At 35.6% G+C, this 20,441-nt stretch overlaps 1 protein-coding gene and 1 long non-coding RNA gene across 4 annotated transcripts; both read left to right on the top strand.

Annotated features, from left to right (window-relative positions):
- Positions 1 to 1,707: 1,707 nt before the first annotated feature.
- On the top strand, positions 1,708 to 2,847 carry LOC118048974 (uncharacterized). Its single transcript, XR_004687582.1, has 2 exons — positions 1,708 to 2,084; positions 2,323 to 2,847. It is a non-coding gene; the product is annotated as an uncharacterized lncRNA (long non-coding RNA).
- A 12,407-nt stretch (positions 2,848 to 15,254) lies between these two features.
- On the top strand, positions 15,255 to 20,091 carry LOC118048970 (uncharacterized). Of its 3 annotated transcripts, none has more exons than XM_073409658.1 (5): positions 15,255 to 15,686; positions 15,777 to 15,891; positions 15,998 to 16,112; positions 16,427 to 17,362; positions 19,226 to 20,081. In XM_073409658.1, exons 1-5 carry the CDS (start codon positions 15,586 to 15,588, stop codon positions 19,405 to 19,407), a joined length of 1,449 nt encoding a protein of 482 aa, XP_073265759.1. In that variant the 5' UTR covers positions 15,255 to 15,585; the 3' UTR covers positions 19,408 to 20,081. The 3 variants fall into 3 exon arrangements, with proteins under 3 accessions (XP_073265759.1, XP_034914712.1, XP_073265760.1); XM_035058821.2 differs by lacking the exon at positions 19,226 to 20,081 and adding an exon at positions 18,278 to 18,769 and having other exon boundaries at positions 15,259 to 15,686; XM_073409659.1 differs by lacking the exon at positions 15,255 to 15,686 and having other exon boundaries at positions 15,872 to 15,891; positions 16,384 to 17,362; positions 19,226 to 20,091.
- The last annotated feature ends 350 nt before the right edge of the window (positions 20,092 to 20,441 follow it).

The following is a 20,441-nucleotide window of genomic DNA, read 5'->3' as shown; positions in this document are numbered from 1 at the left end:
AGTAAAAATAAATTTATCTTTGAAAATTTCGGATGTCTTGACGAAAATCAGATATTTTAAATACTGAATTTATACCTCCACAGTATATAAAAAAAATACAAACCCCCTTTAAAAATATATATATATATATACATATGAAAGGAAAATAACAACATTTTTTTTTTTTTAGATTTTTCAGATTTTTTTAAAAAAATATTATATATATATATATATATATATAACATATAAACACATATATATTATAATTTATAATAATATATAATATATTATAGGGCTGGGCCGGCCCACATGAATGGGCCAGACTCAGCCCCAGAAAGAAAGAAAAAAAAAGATTCGGGCCGATCTCGGCCCGAATGACATTGGGCCGACCTCGGCCCGAGAGACAAAATTTGGGCCGATATCGGCCCGAAAAACTCAAGTGGGCCGATCTCGGCCCGAAAACCCCTATGGTCTGGGCCAAGACCGGCCCAGACTTGCAAGGCTGGGCCAGCATCGGGCTGGCCCAGCAGCCCCAGGCCCAGCGGGGGAAGAATTAATTTTTCTTCCCCCCGCCTCCTGCATGCAGAATGCATGCAGGAGGCAAACCTGCAGAAAACACAAAAAAATGGGGGGGGGGGAACGTACCTGGCGTGGAGGAGTCAGTCGCTGGCGGTGGTGTGGCTCGTGCACGGAGGCTCCTGGCGGCGGCGCTGCGGCTGTTCGGTTCGCTCTCTCTCTTCGGTCTCCTCTCTCTCTTCGGGTCTCCCGGTTTTTTCTTCACCTTTCTCTTCGGTTTTCTTCTATATTTATAGGGGCAGAACGGGTGGGAGACCATGGTTAGTGCGCCTTCAATCACGCAACGGCTGGTCGGCCATTGACGCTTTCGGTGGTGGTGGTGGGGGCGAGGAGAGAGAGAGACGCGGGAGATTTTTCAAAATTTTTTACCTTCTGTTCTGCTACAAACGGGGGGGAAGGAGATGATGAACAGTGTCGTTCAAAACGACACCGTTCTGCTTTCCTTTTTTTTTTTTTTTTTGTATATGAAACGACGTCGTTTTGAATTAAAACGCGCCGTTTCATTTAAGTGGCCAAACTTCAAATCAGTCCTCCAAATTCGGGTCCCCGCCCTTCTTGTTGGCCGCCTTTTTTCATTTTGGTCCTTGGAATCTGATTTATGCAATTTAGCCCTCAATTGATTAATAAACTTTCAATTTCTTCAATTAGGCCCCTGAACCGAAAAATTAGCAGCCCCTCCATTTACGCGCCTCTTCCAATTGGGTCCCTGGTTTCGGATTTTCTCAATTAAGTCCTTAATTGGCCCTTAAACTTCAATTTTTATGCAATTAAGCCCCTGATTTGGCCTAATAAATTCCTAAAAAATATATTTTTGGTCCCAGAACTTAAATTTCTTCCAAATTAAAGCCCAAATTGACTTAAAAATCAATTTTTCTTGGAATCAAATCTTCTATAAATTCAAATAAAAATCCAATTAAGTCCATAAAAATCCAATTAAGCCCATAAAAATCCAAATTTGGGCTTTTCTCCCTAAAATTCAAATTTTCCTTCTCAATAGGGCTTTCATCCTTCAAGAATATACTGTCAAAAATTTAATCCTTGTATTTTTAAATTCCTTGACCAATTTTCTGACTTTTTTCGGGCGCTTCTGCCTCTTTTGGCTATTTATTTTATTTTTTTCAGGGGGACCCAAAAATGGGTTACAACAATCTTTACAGAAGATAAGCAACTCAAATGTTACATTAATTAATAAACACTGAAAAGAAGTCCCGGTCCCCACGCTAACAATTTTCTTCAAGTTCTTAACACCAACATCCACCGTGAAGTTATTAAGATCCTTAGCAAGTTAAGTCACCTCCTATCTATTTAAATTATCCACTGAACAACAAGAGTAAAAAAAGCATTCATTAACTTACCACTTTCTTCATCATCATTCAATAAAATTACGATTGTAATTGTTTTTGGCTGGGGAATGAGGGAAGGGATGTCAGCTGCTGGGAAGGGAAGTTAGGATATTGGAGAAGAGAGCAAGAGGACGAGAGTGAGAGAAGGGATAGAGCGTCGGGGCACTCCCTTTTATAATATATATTGTAAGTTTAACTCAATTCAATCCAAATATTAATTTCTAGGTTCAAACTTCAATAAATCAATATTGTACGTTTAACGAACTAAGTTCGATATAAAAATTCCCCCATAATGTATACACGTTCCTGTCTCAAGTTTCTGCATGGTCAGGGATTTAGAGAAGAAATAAATAAACTTCTTTGTTCTATTAATGAAAAATGAAATTAATATGGATTCTTGTTTTCTTTGATTTGTTGAAAACAGAAGCCAAGTCTTCATCAACGGTGGGAAGGCTTCTTAGGAGAGAGGAAGGAAGATCAAGAACCAGCTTTTAGTGTTTGCAGATCTAGTATCATCGGACGGTCCAACTTGATCGTACAGGTTTTTGGTGATCCAGGTGAGGAGTACCATATCAGGGGTTCTTTTTCTCAGAGATGCTGTACAATTTTTAACACTTCCTCGGAGAATTCATCAAAAGATCAGGTGGCTGTGATCAAAAGAAAAGTGGACCCCTCAACTCATGTGATGCTTGGAAAGGATGTCTTTTGGCTTTGTGTAAGGCCGGGGTTTGATGGTGCTTTTGCAATGGGATTGGTTCTGGTTCTTGATCAAATGTACGGTGATAATGCTGATGGTGATGTGCGGGACGTAGACCCTACCTCCGAGGATTTTTCCTCTTAACCCTTTTATTTAAGGTGCCCTTATAGATAAAACTAAATTACTGACTCGTGATATTTGCCATAGGTCGAGTTAAATTTTCGTTGAATATAAAAAAATGTTTAGATATCATTATTATTTTTTTCAGTCTAAAAAATTAAAATTATATAATGATTAACATGATATAACTTAGTTAAATTTAAAGGTCTAAAAACAACGCAAACAACTCGTAAAAACATAATTTGACTCATTTTTTTTTAAATAATATTATTTTTAAAATATTAAGATAACAACATAGTGGATTGACATAAATCAACCTGAGTTAACATGTTATATCCACAATATAGATTATGAGACTTTTGATAACTTTATAGGAAGTAAATTAAAATAAATTATAAAGTATTATTTCCAATCAATATAATATTGAAGGGTAAAAATAAAAAAAAATCAATTAAAAAAAGACCTAAAAACAAACTAGGTTTACTTGTCAAGCCCACGATACGGGTCATATGACCAAGATAACTTCACTGAAAGCAAATCAATAAAATTACAAAGTTTAATTTCTAATCAACCCAATGTTGAATGATAAGATTTAAAATAATATAAAAAGGAACATAAAAAATGACTCGAGTGAATCCGTCAAACCCATAACCCGAGTCATGAGATCGAGATAACATTGCAAAAAAAAAAAAAAAAACCTGATTTAACTCGGGTTAACCTGTTAAATTCACAACTCTAATCATGAGTTTTGAGATAACCTTATAAAAGAGTAAATCAAAACAAATTATAAAGCTCAATTTCCAATTGACTCTATCGGATCAAATGTTGAACAATGAAATTTATAAAAAAATTCAATTAAAAAAATGACATAAAAAAAAGACAAGTCAACCCGGGTTAACTCTTTAAGCATTATTTCCAAGTTATGAGGTTATGATAACCTAATAAAAAAAAAAATCAAAGTCAAATATAATATTAAAGGATGAAAATTAAAAAAAAATATGTCAATTAAAAAAGTTGAGTTAATTGGATTAGTCTATTAAACTTGCAACTCGGGTCATGAAATGAGGGCAACCCAATAAAAATAAAATCTAGTGTTAAAGGAATGGAATAACCTTTTAGAAAAAAATTAAAAAAAAATGATCGGACTTAACCGAGGTTAAAATGTCAAAATTCACAATCCTGATCATAAACCAAAATGTCCACATATAAAATAAATCAAAACAAATCATGAAACTTAATTTTTAATTGACTTAATATTAAATGATTAAATTAAAAATAATAATTAAAAACAACATAAAAACAACCTGAGTCAACTCGGGTTAACCTATTAAGCACTATTCTTGGGTATTGAGGTCATAATAACATAATAGAAAGCAAATAAAATAAATTATGAAATCTAATTTTCAATCAACCTAATATTAAAGGTTGAAATTAATAAAACAAAGTTAATTAAGAAAAAAAAAACTTAAATCAATTAGATTAACCTGTCAAACCTGCAATCAATGTTATGAGAATGAGATAACCTAATAACAAATAAATTTAATATCAAATAATGAAATTTAAATTAAAAAAAAAGCATTGATTGGAAAAAAAACCATAAAGCACTCTTCCAATGAATAATGCTTTTTGAGGAGTAAAACAATAAAAAACCCCTTTTCTTTTATTTTTTGTTAATTAGCCAATTAATCGCATTACAGGTATGATTCTAAGTTAATTTCTAACATAAAAGATTAATATAAAGATGTTGTGCAATATTTTTCTTGTATCATGAAAATCTCTAATTGAGAATTGAAAAGTTGATTTGTATGTTTTATGAAATGAAATGAAATAAAATAAAAATTATATGAATCAATAAATCATAAAAAAAAATTATTAATGTTAACTACAGACTAAAGTAAGAAGTTGAAAGATAGATGAACATGGAGATATTTCATCATGTAACGTGGGGGTGTTCTTTAAAAAACTTTAATTCAATTAGATGGCAATAAAAGTAAATTTTCATGAAAAATATAATAATTTAGATTATGTTGAAAAAAATATAATTATTACTATAAATTTTATTTTTTATTAATTTATTTTTTTAACAAAAAATATATATTTAGATATGTTTTTTTATTGCATATAAAGTATAAGAAATTAAATACAATATCAAAAAAAATTCTAACAATATGAAATAAACATAAAAGAGTATTTTCTATAATCAAAATCTCATTCCCTTATCAACATGTGCTTTTATTGATAAAATTTTTTTTAGTTGAAGTTTTATTTTTCTTAATAAAAATTTATCTTAATCTTAAAAGCAAGTTTAAAATAAAAATAAAATAATGAATTGGTAATTTTAATGCGAATGTAATAAACTTGATAGAAATTATATAAAAATATATAATAAATATTTAAAAAATAATTATTTTATCCAAATTTAGAAAATTATGCATATTAGGTTCATATATAATTATTCGGAAAGAATTATTAATATTACAATGAAAGTCTCGGACATTATTTTTAAATAATGATATATTTGGATAATTATTGAAGCATAGTTTAAATTTTTTTTAAAAAATAAATAAATTATAAAATGTGTAAAAAAATGGGATAAAAAATTGAAGGGCCATGCGTGGGTTAGATATTTTTTTGAATCCTTTTGTAAAATTGATTTTCTCTTTTCAATTAATTCAACCTTTAATAAAAAATTTATAGTTGTTCTCTAATTCATCTTTTGTTTTATTTTTTATTCTCATTCTTTTAATTCTTCTTGTTAAATTTATTTTCTTTTCAATTTCACATTTAAATAAAAATTTGTATTTGTTCTCTCTAATTTATTTTTTATTTCAATTTTAATCCTCATTCGCTAAATTATTCTTTTGTTAAATTGATTTTTCTTTTTTAATTTCACTCTTCAATTAAAATTTTTAGATGTCCTCTAATTTATTTATTTTTATTTTATATATTGATCTTTATTCTTTTAATTATTATTTCTTGTTTTGTATTCTTTTGTATAGTTTTTTTTTTTTTTAATTTCATCATTTAATATTTCATTAATTGGGGATTAGGTTTCGTGATTTTTTCAAGTAGGGTGCTTCCGGTTTAATGACCCAGATTACATGTTTAGAAAGTTAATGCGGGTTGATCATTGTTTTTTTTTACATATATATATTTTTTTATTTCATCATTCAATATTAATTTCTTTGCTTTTGATGAAAAAAAAAAAGGTTTTGTGATTTTTTTTGTTTTCTTTTCTATTAAATTATCCGACCTCATGATCTAGACAATATATTTAACAAGTTAACTCAGGTTAATTTGATTTTTTTTTACGTGATCACTTTTTTTTATAAGAAAATTTAATCTTTTTTCAAACATTATTTTTTTTAAAAACAATTATAAACCCGACCCCACAATTGAGCGCGAGTCTACATATTATGGAATCTAACCTAACTTGTTTTGAAAAGTCCTCTTCATTTTGAATTTGATATGTCATAAAAGAGAAGGATATCCGTAGCTGCATTTTTTCATGATTCAAGTAACAATACATGGAAAAAAGTCCCAAAGATTAACACAAGTCACTAAACCAGAAAATGCGATGACTGATGCATCGTTGCAATGTCTCTCTCATGTTGTAGATTTTCTGAGTTGTCCTCTTCATTCTAATATATTCTTAGAGAAGAAAAACAAAATTTGTACCTATAATTTTCATGATTTGCGGAACATGTACACAAAATAAGACAATATTTTGGCAAATAGCCAAATATATGATAGCATTGAGACAAATGAAGGTGTGTGAAGACTTCATTTTGACTTGAATTCGCGTCTCCATTAAAATCAAGTTTTTTTGAAAGTAATTTGAAAAATGTATTCCTCACATCTACATATAAATAAATATATAAATTATTCTGCATGACAATCCTAAAATTAATTTGAAACAAAAAAGAATAAGAAAGAGATAACGAAACCTCCTTAACTATGAAAGTAATCTTTTCAGATGAAATAAAACTCACAATGGTCAAGAACATTTCCAGTGACTTGATAGGAGAATCTTCTCCGTACTTAAATGTGAAGTTGATTGATGCTGAAGCTAGGGCAACGTTGTTTTTCTTCGTACATTTTCTTGTTTGGCTATTGTTTAGCCTAGAATTCAAATAATATCAACATGCCAGCTAGAAATTATATCAGAATTATATAAATCATAAGTATGCTGAGAGCTTATCTAGTAACTTAACATCTTGCTAGCTTAATATAATATTAAAGGTTTTTTTTTATTAAGTAATTACAAGTTTGAATTTTATTATTTTTATTTTATTTGATAAAATTAAAGTATAAAATAGTAAAAATTTATACACAAATTTCAATAAATTTAAAGAATTTTCACTTAAAAAAATACATTAAAAACTTATATAAATTATATCTTAAAAAAATTCAAATAAAACCTTAAAAACTACGTTAAAAGAGTGTTTATTTTTATAGAAATAGATCGAGATTGGATCAAGTATTGGTTTGGGGGCCAACAACATGAATTGCTTGCTTGCTTGCTTTTTTCCTTTTATATCTTTTATTGCAAGTTCTCAGCTTTCACGGACTAGATCGCTGTGGTGGTTTTCCTCTCCGGCTGGATTTGGAATGGTATTCACGCTTAGAATAGTGTCTTTAATCTCTCTTTTTCTTGCACATATATATCAGAGAAATAATTAATACACCGAGGCAGTTCCCTATCAATATATGTTGGCAATGTATCACTAATATATATCTCTTCAGAATCTGACTCACTATGCTACAAGCTGTAACCCAACAAGAAATATTCCATGAATTGTCACGAGGGTTCATTATCTAGTCACATAAAAATATTCACAGCTTGCTTTAATCGATCGATTCAGTGACAATACATTTTAAGGAAGCTTGTACTTTAATTCAATTGCCATGTGACATGCAGACAACTCAATATCAAAAACACTTGAAAACAGGAGTAGAAGGTGCGGCAAACCAGCCTGCAGTGCTGGCTTCTGCACAGCCATTTTCAAGAGTGGGTATATGACATTTGTGAGTGGGAGAAACCCATGCATTGTTAGGGACATGTCAAGGGCAGTGTGAAGCCTTTCTCAAACATAAATGTTGGAATTTATAGCACTTCTACTTTATAATATATGCATGGTACACAACAGAGGAGAAATAAGGGGTTGATCACTTCTACTCTGCCTGGGCATGGATGGTTGGAGTAATTCAATAGAGCCATATGATTTTTCGTTCATTTCAATGGTTTTGGAAACAAAAAAGAAAAAAAAGAAAAAGAGTGAAATGATCTGTTGTTCATCCCTTTAATTCATGCTTATTAAAAATGTTGACTATTTATGATAGATAAGATGTATGCATTCGAACTCCCAAACTGGTTTGAGTGATCAAAACCATGGAACTCTACTCGTATTAAGCAAAATGGGAGTGAATTTTGTTCATGTTAAAAAGAAGAAAAAAGGAGAATGAAAAGGAAGAAACATATAAAGTTTGTCCTAGAAAAAAAAAACTTAATTACAAATTAGACTTGATGAAGCCTAGATTTACATAAATCACATGCCACCACAAATATGTAATAACAAACAAAAAAAGCGGGCTCGAGTTGTTCTGGGCAAATGACAATAATGAAAGTGGTGAAAGGAAGATATAAAAAATTTACATGGAGCAAGATACATAAAACAATGAATGAAATATAATTGGAATGTACTTACTGTTGGGATATTTCCAGAACTCAAACACGCACAATTTACGTGGTTCGGCAACTTGCCTACTCCACGGAGCTACTAGTTGTATTAATCAAGCTTACAAAGAAATAATACAACAACAAGAGGAGGAGAATGTTCTCAACTCAACTCTACACTCAAGCTCTCTCTTCTCTCTGTGTTTCACACAACTCTCTCTGTGTTTCTCTCGCAGCTTCAGTTCACACACTACACTACACAGAACACACATAATTATACAAGGTGGGAGTGGGGGGTGTCCTCCACCATGTGCTAAGTGGGAGACTAGAATTCCATTTGCACATGGTGGGGTTTGTTTGTCTCCATAATGCTAACAATCTCCCACTTGGAGACAAACAATGAAATCCTTTTTTATCCTTGAAGACCAACTGAAGTTTTGCACAACTTCAGTTTCTCAAGTGTAACTCCTTTGGTTAACATGTCAGCTGGATTCTTGCTTCCACATATCTTTTCTAGCATTAGTTGCTCGTCGTCCAGCAGTTGTCGGATGAAGTGATATTTGATCTGAATATGCTTCGTCCTCGAGTGAAATGCTGGATTCTTGGCAAGGAAGATTGCACTCTGACTGTCGCTATACAAAAGTACCTTTTCCATTCAACTTGCCCAATTCTTTTCAAGAAACTCTGCAACCATACTATCTCTTTTGCAGATTCTGAGACTGCAACATATTCAGCTTCTGTTGTTGAAAGAGCAACGATCTTTTGCAAGGTAGAACTCCAGGAAACAGCAGTACCTCCTAGAGTATAAACATATCCTGTAGTGCTCTTTCTGCTATCAACATCTCCTGGCTAGATCAGCATCTACAAAACCTTCAAGTTTCAAACCACCAGCTGTGAAACTGAGACAAGTTTCCGATGAACCTTTTAAGTACCTCATGATCCATTTCACTGCCTCCCAATGCTGCTTTCCAGGATTGCTCATATATCGGCTTACAACTCCCACTGCATGGGCAATGTCTGGTCTGGTACAGACCATAGCATACATCAAAGAGCCGATAGCTGAGGCGTATGGAATCTTATCCATGTATCCACTTTCTAGCTCAGTTTTTGGTGACTGATCTTTTGCTGAGCTTGAAATGATTCCCAAGTGGTGTACTTACTGGTTTAGCATTATCCATACTAAACCTGCTGAGAACCTTCTTGACATACTCTGTTTGTGAGAGCTTTAGTATGCCTTTGTCTTTATCTCTGATGATTCTCATGCCAAGTATTTTGTTTAGCAGCTCCCAGATCCTTCATTTCAAAACTGTTTCGACAACTGCTGCTTCAGCTTATCAATCTCCTCAATGCTGGATCCTGCAATCAACATATCCATCTACATTATATAATAGTAGAATGATGTAGGAGTTGTCAAAATGTTTGACATAGCAACAATGATCAGCTTGCATCTTGTATACCCGGAACTGGCACATGAAGTTGTCAAACTTCTTGTACCACTGTCTTGGAGCTTGCCTTTCAAACCGTATAGGCTTTTCTGTAGCTTGCAGACTTGATTCTCCTTTCCTTGCATTGCAAACCCCTCTGGCTGTTGCATGTAAAATATCTTCCTCCAAGTCACCATGAAGGAATGCTGTTTTTACATTCTAACTGTTCCCAGTTATGTAAATTTTCTCGCAGCTACTATTCCCCAGAACAACTCTGATTGTTGTGAGCTTCACAACTGGAGAAAAAATCTCAGAGTAGTCAATGCCTTTCTTTCTGTTGAAACCCTTTGACAACAAGTCTTGCCTTGAACCGTTTGCTTCCATCATGCTCAGTCTTCACTCTATAGACCCACTTATTTTGCAAGGCCTTCTTCCTTCATCAGGTAATGTTGTTAGCTCCCAAGTCTTTGTTCTTCAGCAACGAACTCATCTCCTCCTTCATGGCTAACTCCCACTTGCTTGAGTTTCCATCTTCTAAGGATTCTTCATAAGATAACGGTTCACCACCATCTGTCAGCAAAATATAATTCAGTAAAAGTGTAAAAACCGTGCGGGGGCTTTATCGTCCTTTGAAGACCTGCGAACAGCTGGTTCAAGTTGCTCAGCATCTTCTTGTGTGGAAGTGGGCACAGATGTGCTTGAATTCTTCTTGTAAAGACTCTTTGATTGTTGTTCTCCTTAGTAACATCGGGAAGTCCTTCTAATCTTATGAATTCAGAATCTTGGTGGACTTGTATCTGAATCAGCCATCTCTGTTTCTCCACTTGATCTGTGCTTTGTACATTAACTTTCTCATTGAAAGATCACATCCTGCTTCTAATAATCTTTCTGTTCTGATCATCCCAGAACCGAAATCCAAATTCTTCATCTCCACTACGCCAATGAAGAAAACATTTCTTGGATTTGCGCATCTAACTTGTTGCGAGCATCAGAATCTATGTGAACATAGGAAACACACCCAAAGACCTTCAAATGAGAGAGTTGTACCTCTTTTCCTCTCCATACTTCCTCGGGCAGTCTGAATTCCAAAGGAACTGATGTCCACGGTTGATCAAGTAAACTGCGGTATGAACTGCATCAGCCCAGAATGTTTGAGGTAACCCAGAATGCAACCTCATCTTCTAGCTCGTTCATGATGGTCCTGTTCATCCGTTCAGCAACGCCATTCTGTTGCGGTGTGCCTGGAACGGTCTTCTCCATTCTGATACCATTGACAGCACAATACTCCTTGAACCTCCATCAATGTATTCTCCTCCATTATCAGATCTCAAGCATTTCAACTTTAGACCTGATTCAGTCTCAACCATAGCCTTCCATTTCTTGAATGTTTCAAACACATCAGCATTTATTTTTCAGAAAGTAAACCCATACCTTTCTGCTGAAGTCATCAATGAAAGTCACATAATACCGAGAACCTCCAAGAGATGCTACTGGAGACGGTCCCCATAAATCTGTGTGTACCAGTTCTAGCTTCTTGGTCGTAAAGTTCTGCCAACCTTCAAGAAACTGACCTTCTTCTTGTTTCCAAGAACACAGCTTTCACAAATGTCTAGATCGACATTTTTTTAACTCTGGCAGCTTTCCATTCGACTGAAGTATCTTCATCCCCTTTTGACTCATATGGCCAAGTCTACAATGCCATAGCTGTGTTTGCATTTTCTGCTTCAGTTGAAGGCAATGATGTCTGCATATCTTGTGGTCATATATAGGGTTGCCGGTTTCTTTCCACGAGCTAAAACCATTGCTCCCTTTGATACTTTCCACATTCCTCCAGCAAAAAGTATTGAATGACCACTATCATCAAGTTGTCCAACAGAGATCAACTTTTTCTTCAATTCAGGAACATGCCTTACATTCTGCAAGGTCCATATAGATCCATTCATAGTCTTGATTTGCACATCTCCTATACCCACAATCTTCAGTGGTGTTCCATCGGCCAGGTAGACTACACCATGATCTCCTCCAACATAATTTTGCAGCATTTCATTGTGTGGCGTACAGTGGAATGAAGCACCAGAATCAAGAATCCACTCATCAATTTGACTTTGCACAGCAAGAATTAAAGCATCTTGCACCTCATCTGTGGTAGCGTTTGCAGAGTCAGCTTCAGGTTTCTTTGGTTTTGTGCAATTCCTACTGAAATGACCAGGTTTGCCACAATTCCAACATTCAACCTGCTTTCTGGATCCAAACTTGCTCTTACTTCTGTATCTGGATTTGATCTGCCTCTGGATGAGCCTCTATCGTGTCTCCTCCCTCGAGTGTTGATGTTGAGAGCTGATCCTGAGCTTGAACTTTTCACCCGAGTCTTTCCTTCGCACTTCTTCAGCCAAAAATCAAGTCTCGAATGTCATCATACTTCAGTTTGGATTTTCCAGCTGAATTGCTCACGCGCTGTCCTCATGCCCTCCCAACTGCTTGGAAGTGAAGCTAGCAAGATGAGTGCACGAATCTCATCATCAAACTCAATTTCAACAGAATGACAATTGATTTTGTGATGGTATTAAAGTTGTTGAGGTGTTTGTGTCACAGAAGTGTTTTCAAACCATCTTCAAGTTGAACAACTTTTTCATCAGGTGCACTTTATTATTTGCTGATGGCTTCTCATACATCCCAGATAAGGCTTCCATCAATTTTGCAGTGGATTTTTCTTTCGTAACATTGTGAGCAACTCTTCTTGATAACGATAGCCGGATAATGCCCAGAACTTGTCTATCAAGAAGTTGCCATTCTTCTGCTTCCATCTTTTCTGGTTTGCTTCCCAATAAGGGAAGATGAAGTTTCTTCCCATATAAATAATCCTCAATTTGCATTTTCCAGTATCCAAAATTTGTTCCGTCAAATTTTTCAATTCCAGCAGCCTTTATTTCATCTGCCATTTTTACGAATTCTTCGATTCGAATTTCCCAAATCTGACCTTACCGATGTGTCCGGAACGGCCAAAAAACCTTGGAAATGACACTGAGATCACCCCAATCGGACTTCGGATGGCTCAGATTTTAGCAATCAAAGTTTTGGATTAACGGACGGTTCAGATGCAACCGCGTGTCAGCCAGAGTACCGCCTGCGTCACACCAGATAAAAACTCAGCAGCGGTTCTGATGAAGACACGTGTCAGCAGATTACAGTCTGCGTCGCACCGGATCAAAACTCAGTAACGGTGCAGATTAAGCCACGTGTCCGAAGATAGGGCCTGAGGAGCACTGGATCAGAACTCAGTAGCGGTCCCGATTAAGCCACGTGTCAACAGATTAGGGCCTGAGGAGCACTTGATCAAAAATCTTCAACGGTGATGATGTATCCACGTGTCAGACGATTAGCGTCTGAGATGCACCGGATCAAAACCCAGATGGATGTCGTGGCAGGTGACGTGGACGCTGACCGGCTGACTTTGCTGACGTGGCGGGTCAGACCCGACCCGTTTTGCAGAGAAACGGGTGAAGAAGGAGCGTGTCGCGCGTGAGGCGCGTTGATGCGCGTGGACAGTCTGTGCGGTGGCGTGTGTGGGAGCGTGTAGGCATGAACGACGTCGGTTCTTCGCCGGAGTTTCACCAGTGGATTCGTCCGGTTGTCCTCTACACGGTGGTATGGTCAAAAACACGTTTTGAGAACATTGATTTTTGAGTTTGGATCAAACACCCTCTTTGTCAAGAACAAGCTCTGATACCAGTTGTTGGGATATTTCCAGAACTCAAACACGCACAATTTACGTGGTTCGGCAACTTGCCTACTCCACGGAGCTACTAGTTGTATTAATCAAGCTTACAAAGAAATAATACAACAACAAGAGGAGGAGAATGTTCTCAACTCAACTCTACACTCAAGCTCTCTCTTCTCTCTGTGTTTCACACAACTCTCTCTGTGTTTCTCTCGCAGCTTCAGTTCACACACTACACTACACAGAACACACATAATTATACAAGGTGGGAGTGGGGGGTGTCCTCCACCATGTGCTAAGTGGGAGACTAGAATTCCATTTGCACATGGTGGGGTTTGTTTGTCTCCATAATGCTAACACTTACAAGTTATCTTGAATATAATAAGATGAGTGATTAATTACTTAAAGTTATTTTGAATTTTATATTTTAAAAAATATTCAAGGTAGGAAAAGATATAACAAAAATTCAACAAATCAGCAACAATAATTGCTCTACAATTAAATTAAGTTTGAAGGATCTTTAATACCTATTTATCAATAGGATTGTAATCTTCGTATGTTGATAATTTTGTGTAAGCAATAATTAATATGTTTATGATTGTAGACATGTAATCGTGTAAGCTTTTAGTTTCCATTAAAAATAAAACCCCAAAATAATAATAATAATAAAAAAATACACATCAATCCATGTTCTCTTGTCAAGGATTTTTCATATGTGGCTGTAATCAAATTAAAGATCACTCTCAAGGATTTCTCATAAGTGGTTGTAATCAAATTAAAGATCACTACTACATGAATATAAGATCTTTAATCTTGAATTATTTTTTAAATTCAAACCATTCAAGTTATATGATTACTTCTTAAATTTACAATTATTTTTTATATATATAAAACAAGCATAAAGTTTTAAACTGGTAACATTATTATAAATTTAGAATTACAAGTCTAGAATTATAGTTGAAATATAAAATTACATTATTTTCGATCAAACTATAATTAGTGCTGCTTTGAAATTCAAAATCTTATTAATTGAAACAGACATAAAATAACCCTAGAACACACCTCCATGCCCGTCTGGTTTAGTCCCAAAATAGTCAACTGTGACAGATAACAGCTGTTTTACCAAGTTATAGCATCTGATAACCTCTATCATTAACGTCGTTCAATGTTGTGTAAACATGAAAGGATCTCGCCCTACCTATACTAGTGTTGAAACTTAAGACAAGCTTTGTCTGAACGAGGTCGATCCAAAGCGGATAAGCCCATGACTTCCAACCCAATTCATTTGCAAAGTGTAGAATGTTTATGTTTTACTCCCCTCGCAAAATGTAGATGTGTAAGTTTTTTTTTTTTTTTTTTTTTGACAAAAGTTAAAAAGGTCAACTTTCAATTCTAGGAAGAAAAAACTTTTATTTGATCTAATTGACTAAATTCTGCCAGCATGACAATAGTTTACTGTCATGATTACATGGGATTTGATTCTGGGGGTGGTGTAGATAAGATGTCATTTTTGTTTGTGCCCATACATGGGCAACCTCTAGTAAGACTTGGACACCCATGCTAGGGAGAGAGACTTTAGTGGCAAATGCCAACTTTTTTTCTTTCGACACCCACCCACGTCAAAACCACTCTTTGCCTTTTCTTTTCTTTTCTTTTTTCTTTTTCCCAAGAAATGAGCATGACCTCCAAAAAAAAAAAAAAAAAACCCACAAAACCTTTTACTATATAAAAAAGAAATTTTTGGTAACCTCTCAAAAATTATTGGAGCAAGGGCAGGCAAACTAGGGGAAAGCAACTCCTTTTCTTTTTTCTTTCTCTCTCTAGTCTTTTGTGCTACTCCCCAGCCAACAAAAAAGTGAGAAACTGGAAAAATTGATTTGAAAGAATTGAAGTGACCTTGACCCATGTAGTGTCCTCTCCTCTCATTTAAAAGCCTCTAACATCTTCCCCGTTCTTTCTCTCTCTTTATCTTTTTTTTTTTTTACTACAGTGGTATTGGTTTTGTGTGTGTTTTTGGAGTGAGCGAGAGTGTGTGTGTTTAGCGAGGGAAGATGCCAAGGCCAGGGCCAAGGCCTTATGAGTGTGTGAGAAGAGCTTGGCATAGTGATAGGCACAAACCCATCCGAGGTTCCATGATTGGACAAATTTTAAGGTTCTGGGTCTTGCTTATTTTTGCTTATTTTGAATAGAGATTGAATCTTTTTTATGCATTTTGTGATTGTAAAGTCTGTGTTTTGATTAGGATGGCCTATGACACTCACAGTGCTGCAACTAAAGGGAACAGGGAGTGGCAAGATAAGCTTCTTCTTGTGGTTTACAAAGCAGAGGAAATCATGTACTCTAAAGCCAACTCTGAGGTATGGTCAAACTTTTTGTTCTTCTTTTCGTCTATAGATTATTGGATCTTTATTAGGTTTGTATTGTGTTTTTTGAACTCATTACTACATGGTTTTTGTTGTTTAGGCTGAGTATATGAACCAAGACACTTTATGGGACAGAGTAAATGATGCCATCAACACCATTATTAGGAGAGATGAGAGCACTGAAACTGGAGATCTTTTGCCTCCCTGTATTGAAGGTACTGATTTCTTTATGCAAGCTCATGTTTCTTGGATCCAACTTTGAAATTATGTTTTTGGGTTCTCATTTTGGTAGCATTGTATCTCAGAGTCAGACTTCTCTCTCTCCCTCTCTCGATAATATCAAAGTTTAAGACTTCAATTTGCTTTGCAACAATTGTATTTGAGATTGCAGCATGCCAAGTTCTTAAAGAATGCATTGATCTAAGCTTAAATTGTGTATCTCAGGCTTGTTTTAATTTGCAATTATACATTCTGTAATAATTGTAGCGGAGGTGTTGTATCATGTCTAGTTTGTTGAAATGTTATTTAGCTGCCCTTAATTTGGGATGCAAAGTGGAGAGAGCTTCGAGAAGTCAACGACACAGCAATCCCAGGAGCTACCTCAGCCCGAGAACACAAGAATCGGCATCTGCACCTCCTAGAGCTATAGATGGAACTCATGATGAACAAGGCCCTCAGTTAATGCCAGTTCACTCTATCAATCAATTGAATATTGCAAGAGACACGGCAACTGGGAATCCAGATCTTTCGGTTTCAGAGTCTAATCATCATTTGGCTGAGAATAGTAATGTTGCTTACAGTTACCCTTTCTTGTATGAGAATATCCCACCTGGCAGTAATCAGCTGACAACAAGGGAAGTGGACATGTACCAGAACTTTGGTTCAGTTTATCCCTTGTATTGTGGAAATCAATATCAAATCGAAGCGTCTGATGTGGTCTCCCAATTTCCGATGAAGACGAAATCCAACACTATATTTGTGGGCAAACCTATTGGTACATCTGTTGCACCACATAGGGAAATGGGTGTCTTGCAGACAGTTTTCTCATGTTCCAGTGCTGAAGTTGGTTCCACGAGAATCAGACAAGCAGATTTCAGAAATACCCATGACAAGCCAACTGGCACACAATGTGATTTATCCTTGAGGCTGGGTCTATACTCAGACCCGGGCATGGGCATAGAAAGAAATCAAGCTCAAGAAAATGAAAATGCTGGCTCAAGCAGATTTCAAGAAAGAGACAAGTTTAGTGTTTTTTCTCAACAAAGAAACAAGGAATTCTGTTTTTTTCCTGGTACAAGTACTAGGGATCCCTCTGGGTCCTGTTCGGTTAAGTGGGTTTCAGAGGGTGATGATCAGAATTTGGAGACAACCATCAGAAAGCGCAAAGCGCCCTTCAGAGACATTGCAGAGGATGGACATTTTTGCTGGCAGTCCAACATGTTCATTGGTCGAATAGAAGGGCCAGGTTTGTAGGCATTGTTTTCCCCGTTGTAGTGTCTGTGCTTAAAAGTTTGAGGTGGCTAGAATTATGCTGGTCAATCCTTTTTGCAACCTCATTTTCCTATGTAGTAGTTCAGATCACAGATTTACACGCTAACAGTAAGATTGCAACCTGGGATTTAGTGGAAAAGGTGAATTGTAAATGAAATCTGAGCTTGATCTAAACTATACTGGTTAGTGACATAACTTGCAAAATTGAGACATCTAGCCACTACTAAAATCCAAATAGGTATTTTGGGAATCAGTTTAGCACCACACACATTTATTCATTCAACCTTGCATTGAATAATCTTGAATTCATAAAAAAAAAAAAAAAGAAGAAGATTTTAGGAGGCATTTCGGAGAAAGGAAAGTAATTTACACAGTGGGAGGAGGATATATGAGAAACTTAAGACTAATAAGGACTGCACTGAACCACAATGAAACCAGTCTATGGAAATGTCCCGGTATGACATTGAGGGGCCTCTTCATGAATGGCTACTCTACCATGCTAGAATAAACTTCTCCAGTTTCTAGGTAAATGTTCTGTACTTAAACGATCATGTATATATGTTGATTAATTCAGGAGTGAATCTAACAGTTACTGTGAGTTAGCTGTAGGTCATTATTCTTAAGCTCTATGAGTTCATCTATCAAAAAAAAAAAAAAAATTCAGGATATTTTTTTGTGGTAAGTCTGTTCTGTATAGGATGGGGTTAGTGATGACCAGTTTCCTAGTATAATTGTCTGAAGAAAGATAATTTTGTGCCCTGTTTTTTGTTTGTATGATTTTACATTATTAGGTGTCAGCTAGGGCATTATCCCCTGGGTATACTTGCAAAATTATGATGTGAATAATGCTCCTGTATTCCTTTTGTGTATATCAATTGAGCATTTGAAGGTAACTGGCTTGACAAAGAGAGTGGATTACCATAGAAGTAACTAATAATTCAGACGACATGCTAAGAATGTGGAAGGGTATAAAGTATAATTTTCTGGTGTTACTTCAGCACTTTTGAGAATGATTCAGGAGGTTACTTTTATATGGTTTCTGTAGCAAGGATCTATTTGAAGATAGGAGTATAACTTTTTGTGGTTTTAAGTGAGCAGTGACATAAAATAGGAGGTTGTTAGTAAGTTTGTTTTGCAGTTCAATTGAGCATTTGAGTTTGCTGTATGTAAAACTTCGACCGCTGAGAGTTCAATGGTGGATTGGAGGAGTTATCAAGATATCATTTTGGTCCTTTCTCTATGTCTTAAATGTTTCATGGAAGAAGATTAATAGACCTTCCAATAATGCCATGCTCCATTCATTCAGGATTAAAGAATAGTCTTGAAATCTTTTCTTAATTGGCAATGGCCAGTTGGTGGTGTGAAAGCAGTGATTGACTTCTTTCTTGAACTGTTCCTTTAACATCAGCAAAAAAATGGATGATTCCTTTTCTGGTGGTTTATATGTTCTGGAACTTAGTTCACTGTTTTGCGACAAACGATAGGCTTCTAACCATCATTCGTCATGCAACTTTCCAAACAATAGTGCTAAAAAAATCTAAGCTTTGTCAACAACTTCCTACAATTATTTGTTAATTTGAAATTAATATGGTAAGATTTTAAGATTTTCCCAGATGTAGCAATGGTAGCAATGTGATTTAAAGATAACAAAGCATGAAATTCCTTAATGCCTGGTCCCACTTTCTCCATTTCAGCTTTTACTGCTTCACTCGTTTCTTCAGTTTTTTTTCCTTTTCAATGCCTAGCAACTCAACTGTTACCCTGTTACCTCAGCATGGGCATTTATGTTGATTAGCTGAAAAGAACTTGGTGGGAGCTGCTTCTGTTTTTATTGTAGGTGCTGAGATCTTTTTTGAAAGAATGGTTGGATTCTTCATAGCATGCTCTTGGCAATCATTCTTTAGCAGTGGATGTAAGCTACATAATTGTACAAGTATAAATATTCAAGAGTGTTTATGTTCTGCTTTTTTTACTTGTGACATAAGGACGCAAATTCTATTTGATTACTCTTGCATGTGAATATTTTTTCATCTATTGTTGTGTTGTCTGAATTCAAACTTAACCAGGCATACCTGATTGGTTTAATTTGGCTGTTAATGTTATCATGTTGACCAGATGTCTGAGTCTTATTCATGAGTAACTCTACTGAAAACTGAAGTTACTATTAGGTCAAAAGGAGTGGACAATTTCAACTCCGTAGCTCTATTTATGTCTCCACAATTGACCAGTTTGAGTTAATACGAGTCAATTGACCTGTGCTATGATCCAGGGGCAAAATTTAAAAAAAAACAGAGATTTCCATGAATAAGGGTCCAATTGCTAAATGTTAGAACTTCAGGAGAGTCGAAAACAGCACCGTTTTGAAAATCATTGTTCATCACCTCCTCCTTCATCCTACTGATTCAGCAGGAAGGAAAAAAAAAAACTGCAGCAAAACCTGTCGTGGGCCACGTCTCCTACCTATCAGCTGCCCACTATCCCTCTCGCCCACACGATGCATTTTCAAATAGGTCGTTACGAATAGTCCTGCAATGGCAGGACTGTTAGTCACCAGTTTTTCCTCAAACAGGAAGGAACATCCCTCATCATCTAGAGGCTCGAATAGAGGGGCTTTATAAAAGCAAGAGAAAGGACACACAGAACGAGCAGACAGAAAGAAAAACAAAGAAGGCGAACATAAACGAAGAGAGAACCGAGAGACCAGAGGACAGACAGAAGAAGAGGTGGAGGTGAAAACACGAAAAGCTAGAGAGACTTTTGGCAAGGGAATTCCTATTTCTTTTCCTCAGACGAGATTGCAGACCCAGCCAAATCAAACACACAAACAAAGGATCAAAAGGAGAGACAAATAGAAAACGAATGAAAACAGAAATAACAAAAAAAGAGAAGAAGAACAAGAACGGAGAGAGAGAGAACCCAGAGAACAAAAAAAAAGGCAAGAGACAGATAGGAAACGAAGAGGGAGAAAAGGACATTGTCTGGACAGAGCTACGTGATCATCACCATCATCTTCGTCTTCACCCCCAACTTGTATCAGGTAAGCTCATGTTTTC

The sequence above is a fragment of the Populus alba genome, chromosome 6, assembly GCF_005239225.2.
Source record: "Populus alba chromosome 6, ASM523922v2, whole genome shotgun sequence".
In the NCBI taxonomy this organism is placed as follows: domain Eukaryota; kingdom Viridiplantae; phylum Streptophyta; class Magnoliopsida; order Malpighiales; family Salicaceae; genus Populus; species Populus alba.
Note: the sequence above shows the minus strand (reverse complement) of the source record. Positions and strands in the feature narration are given on the sequence as shown.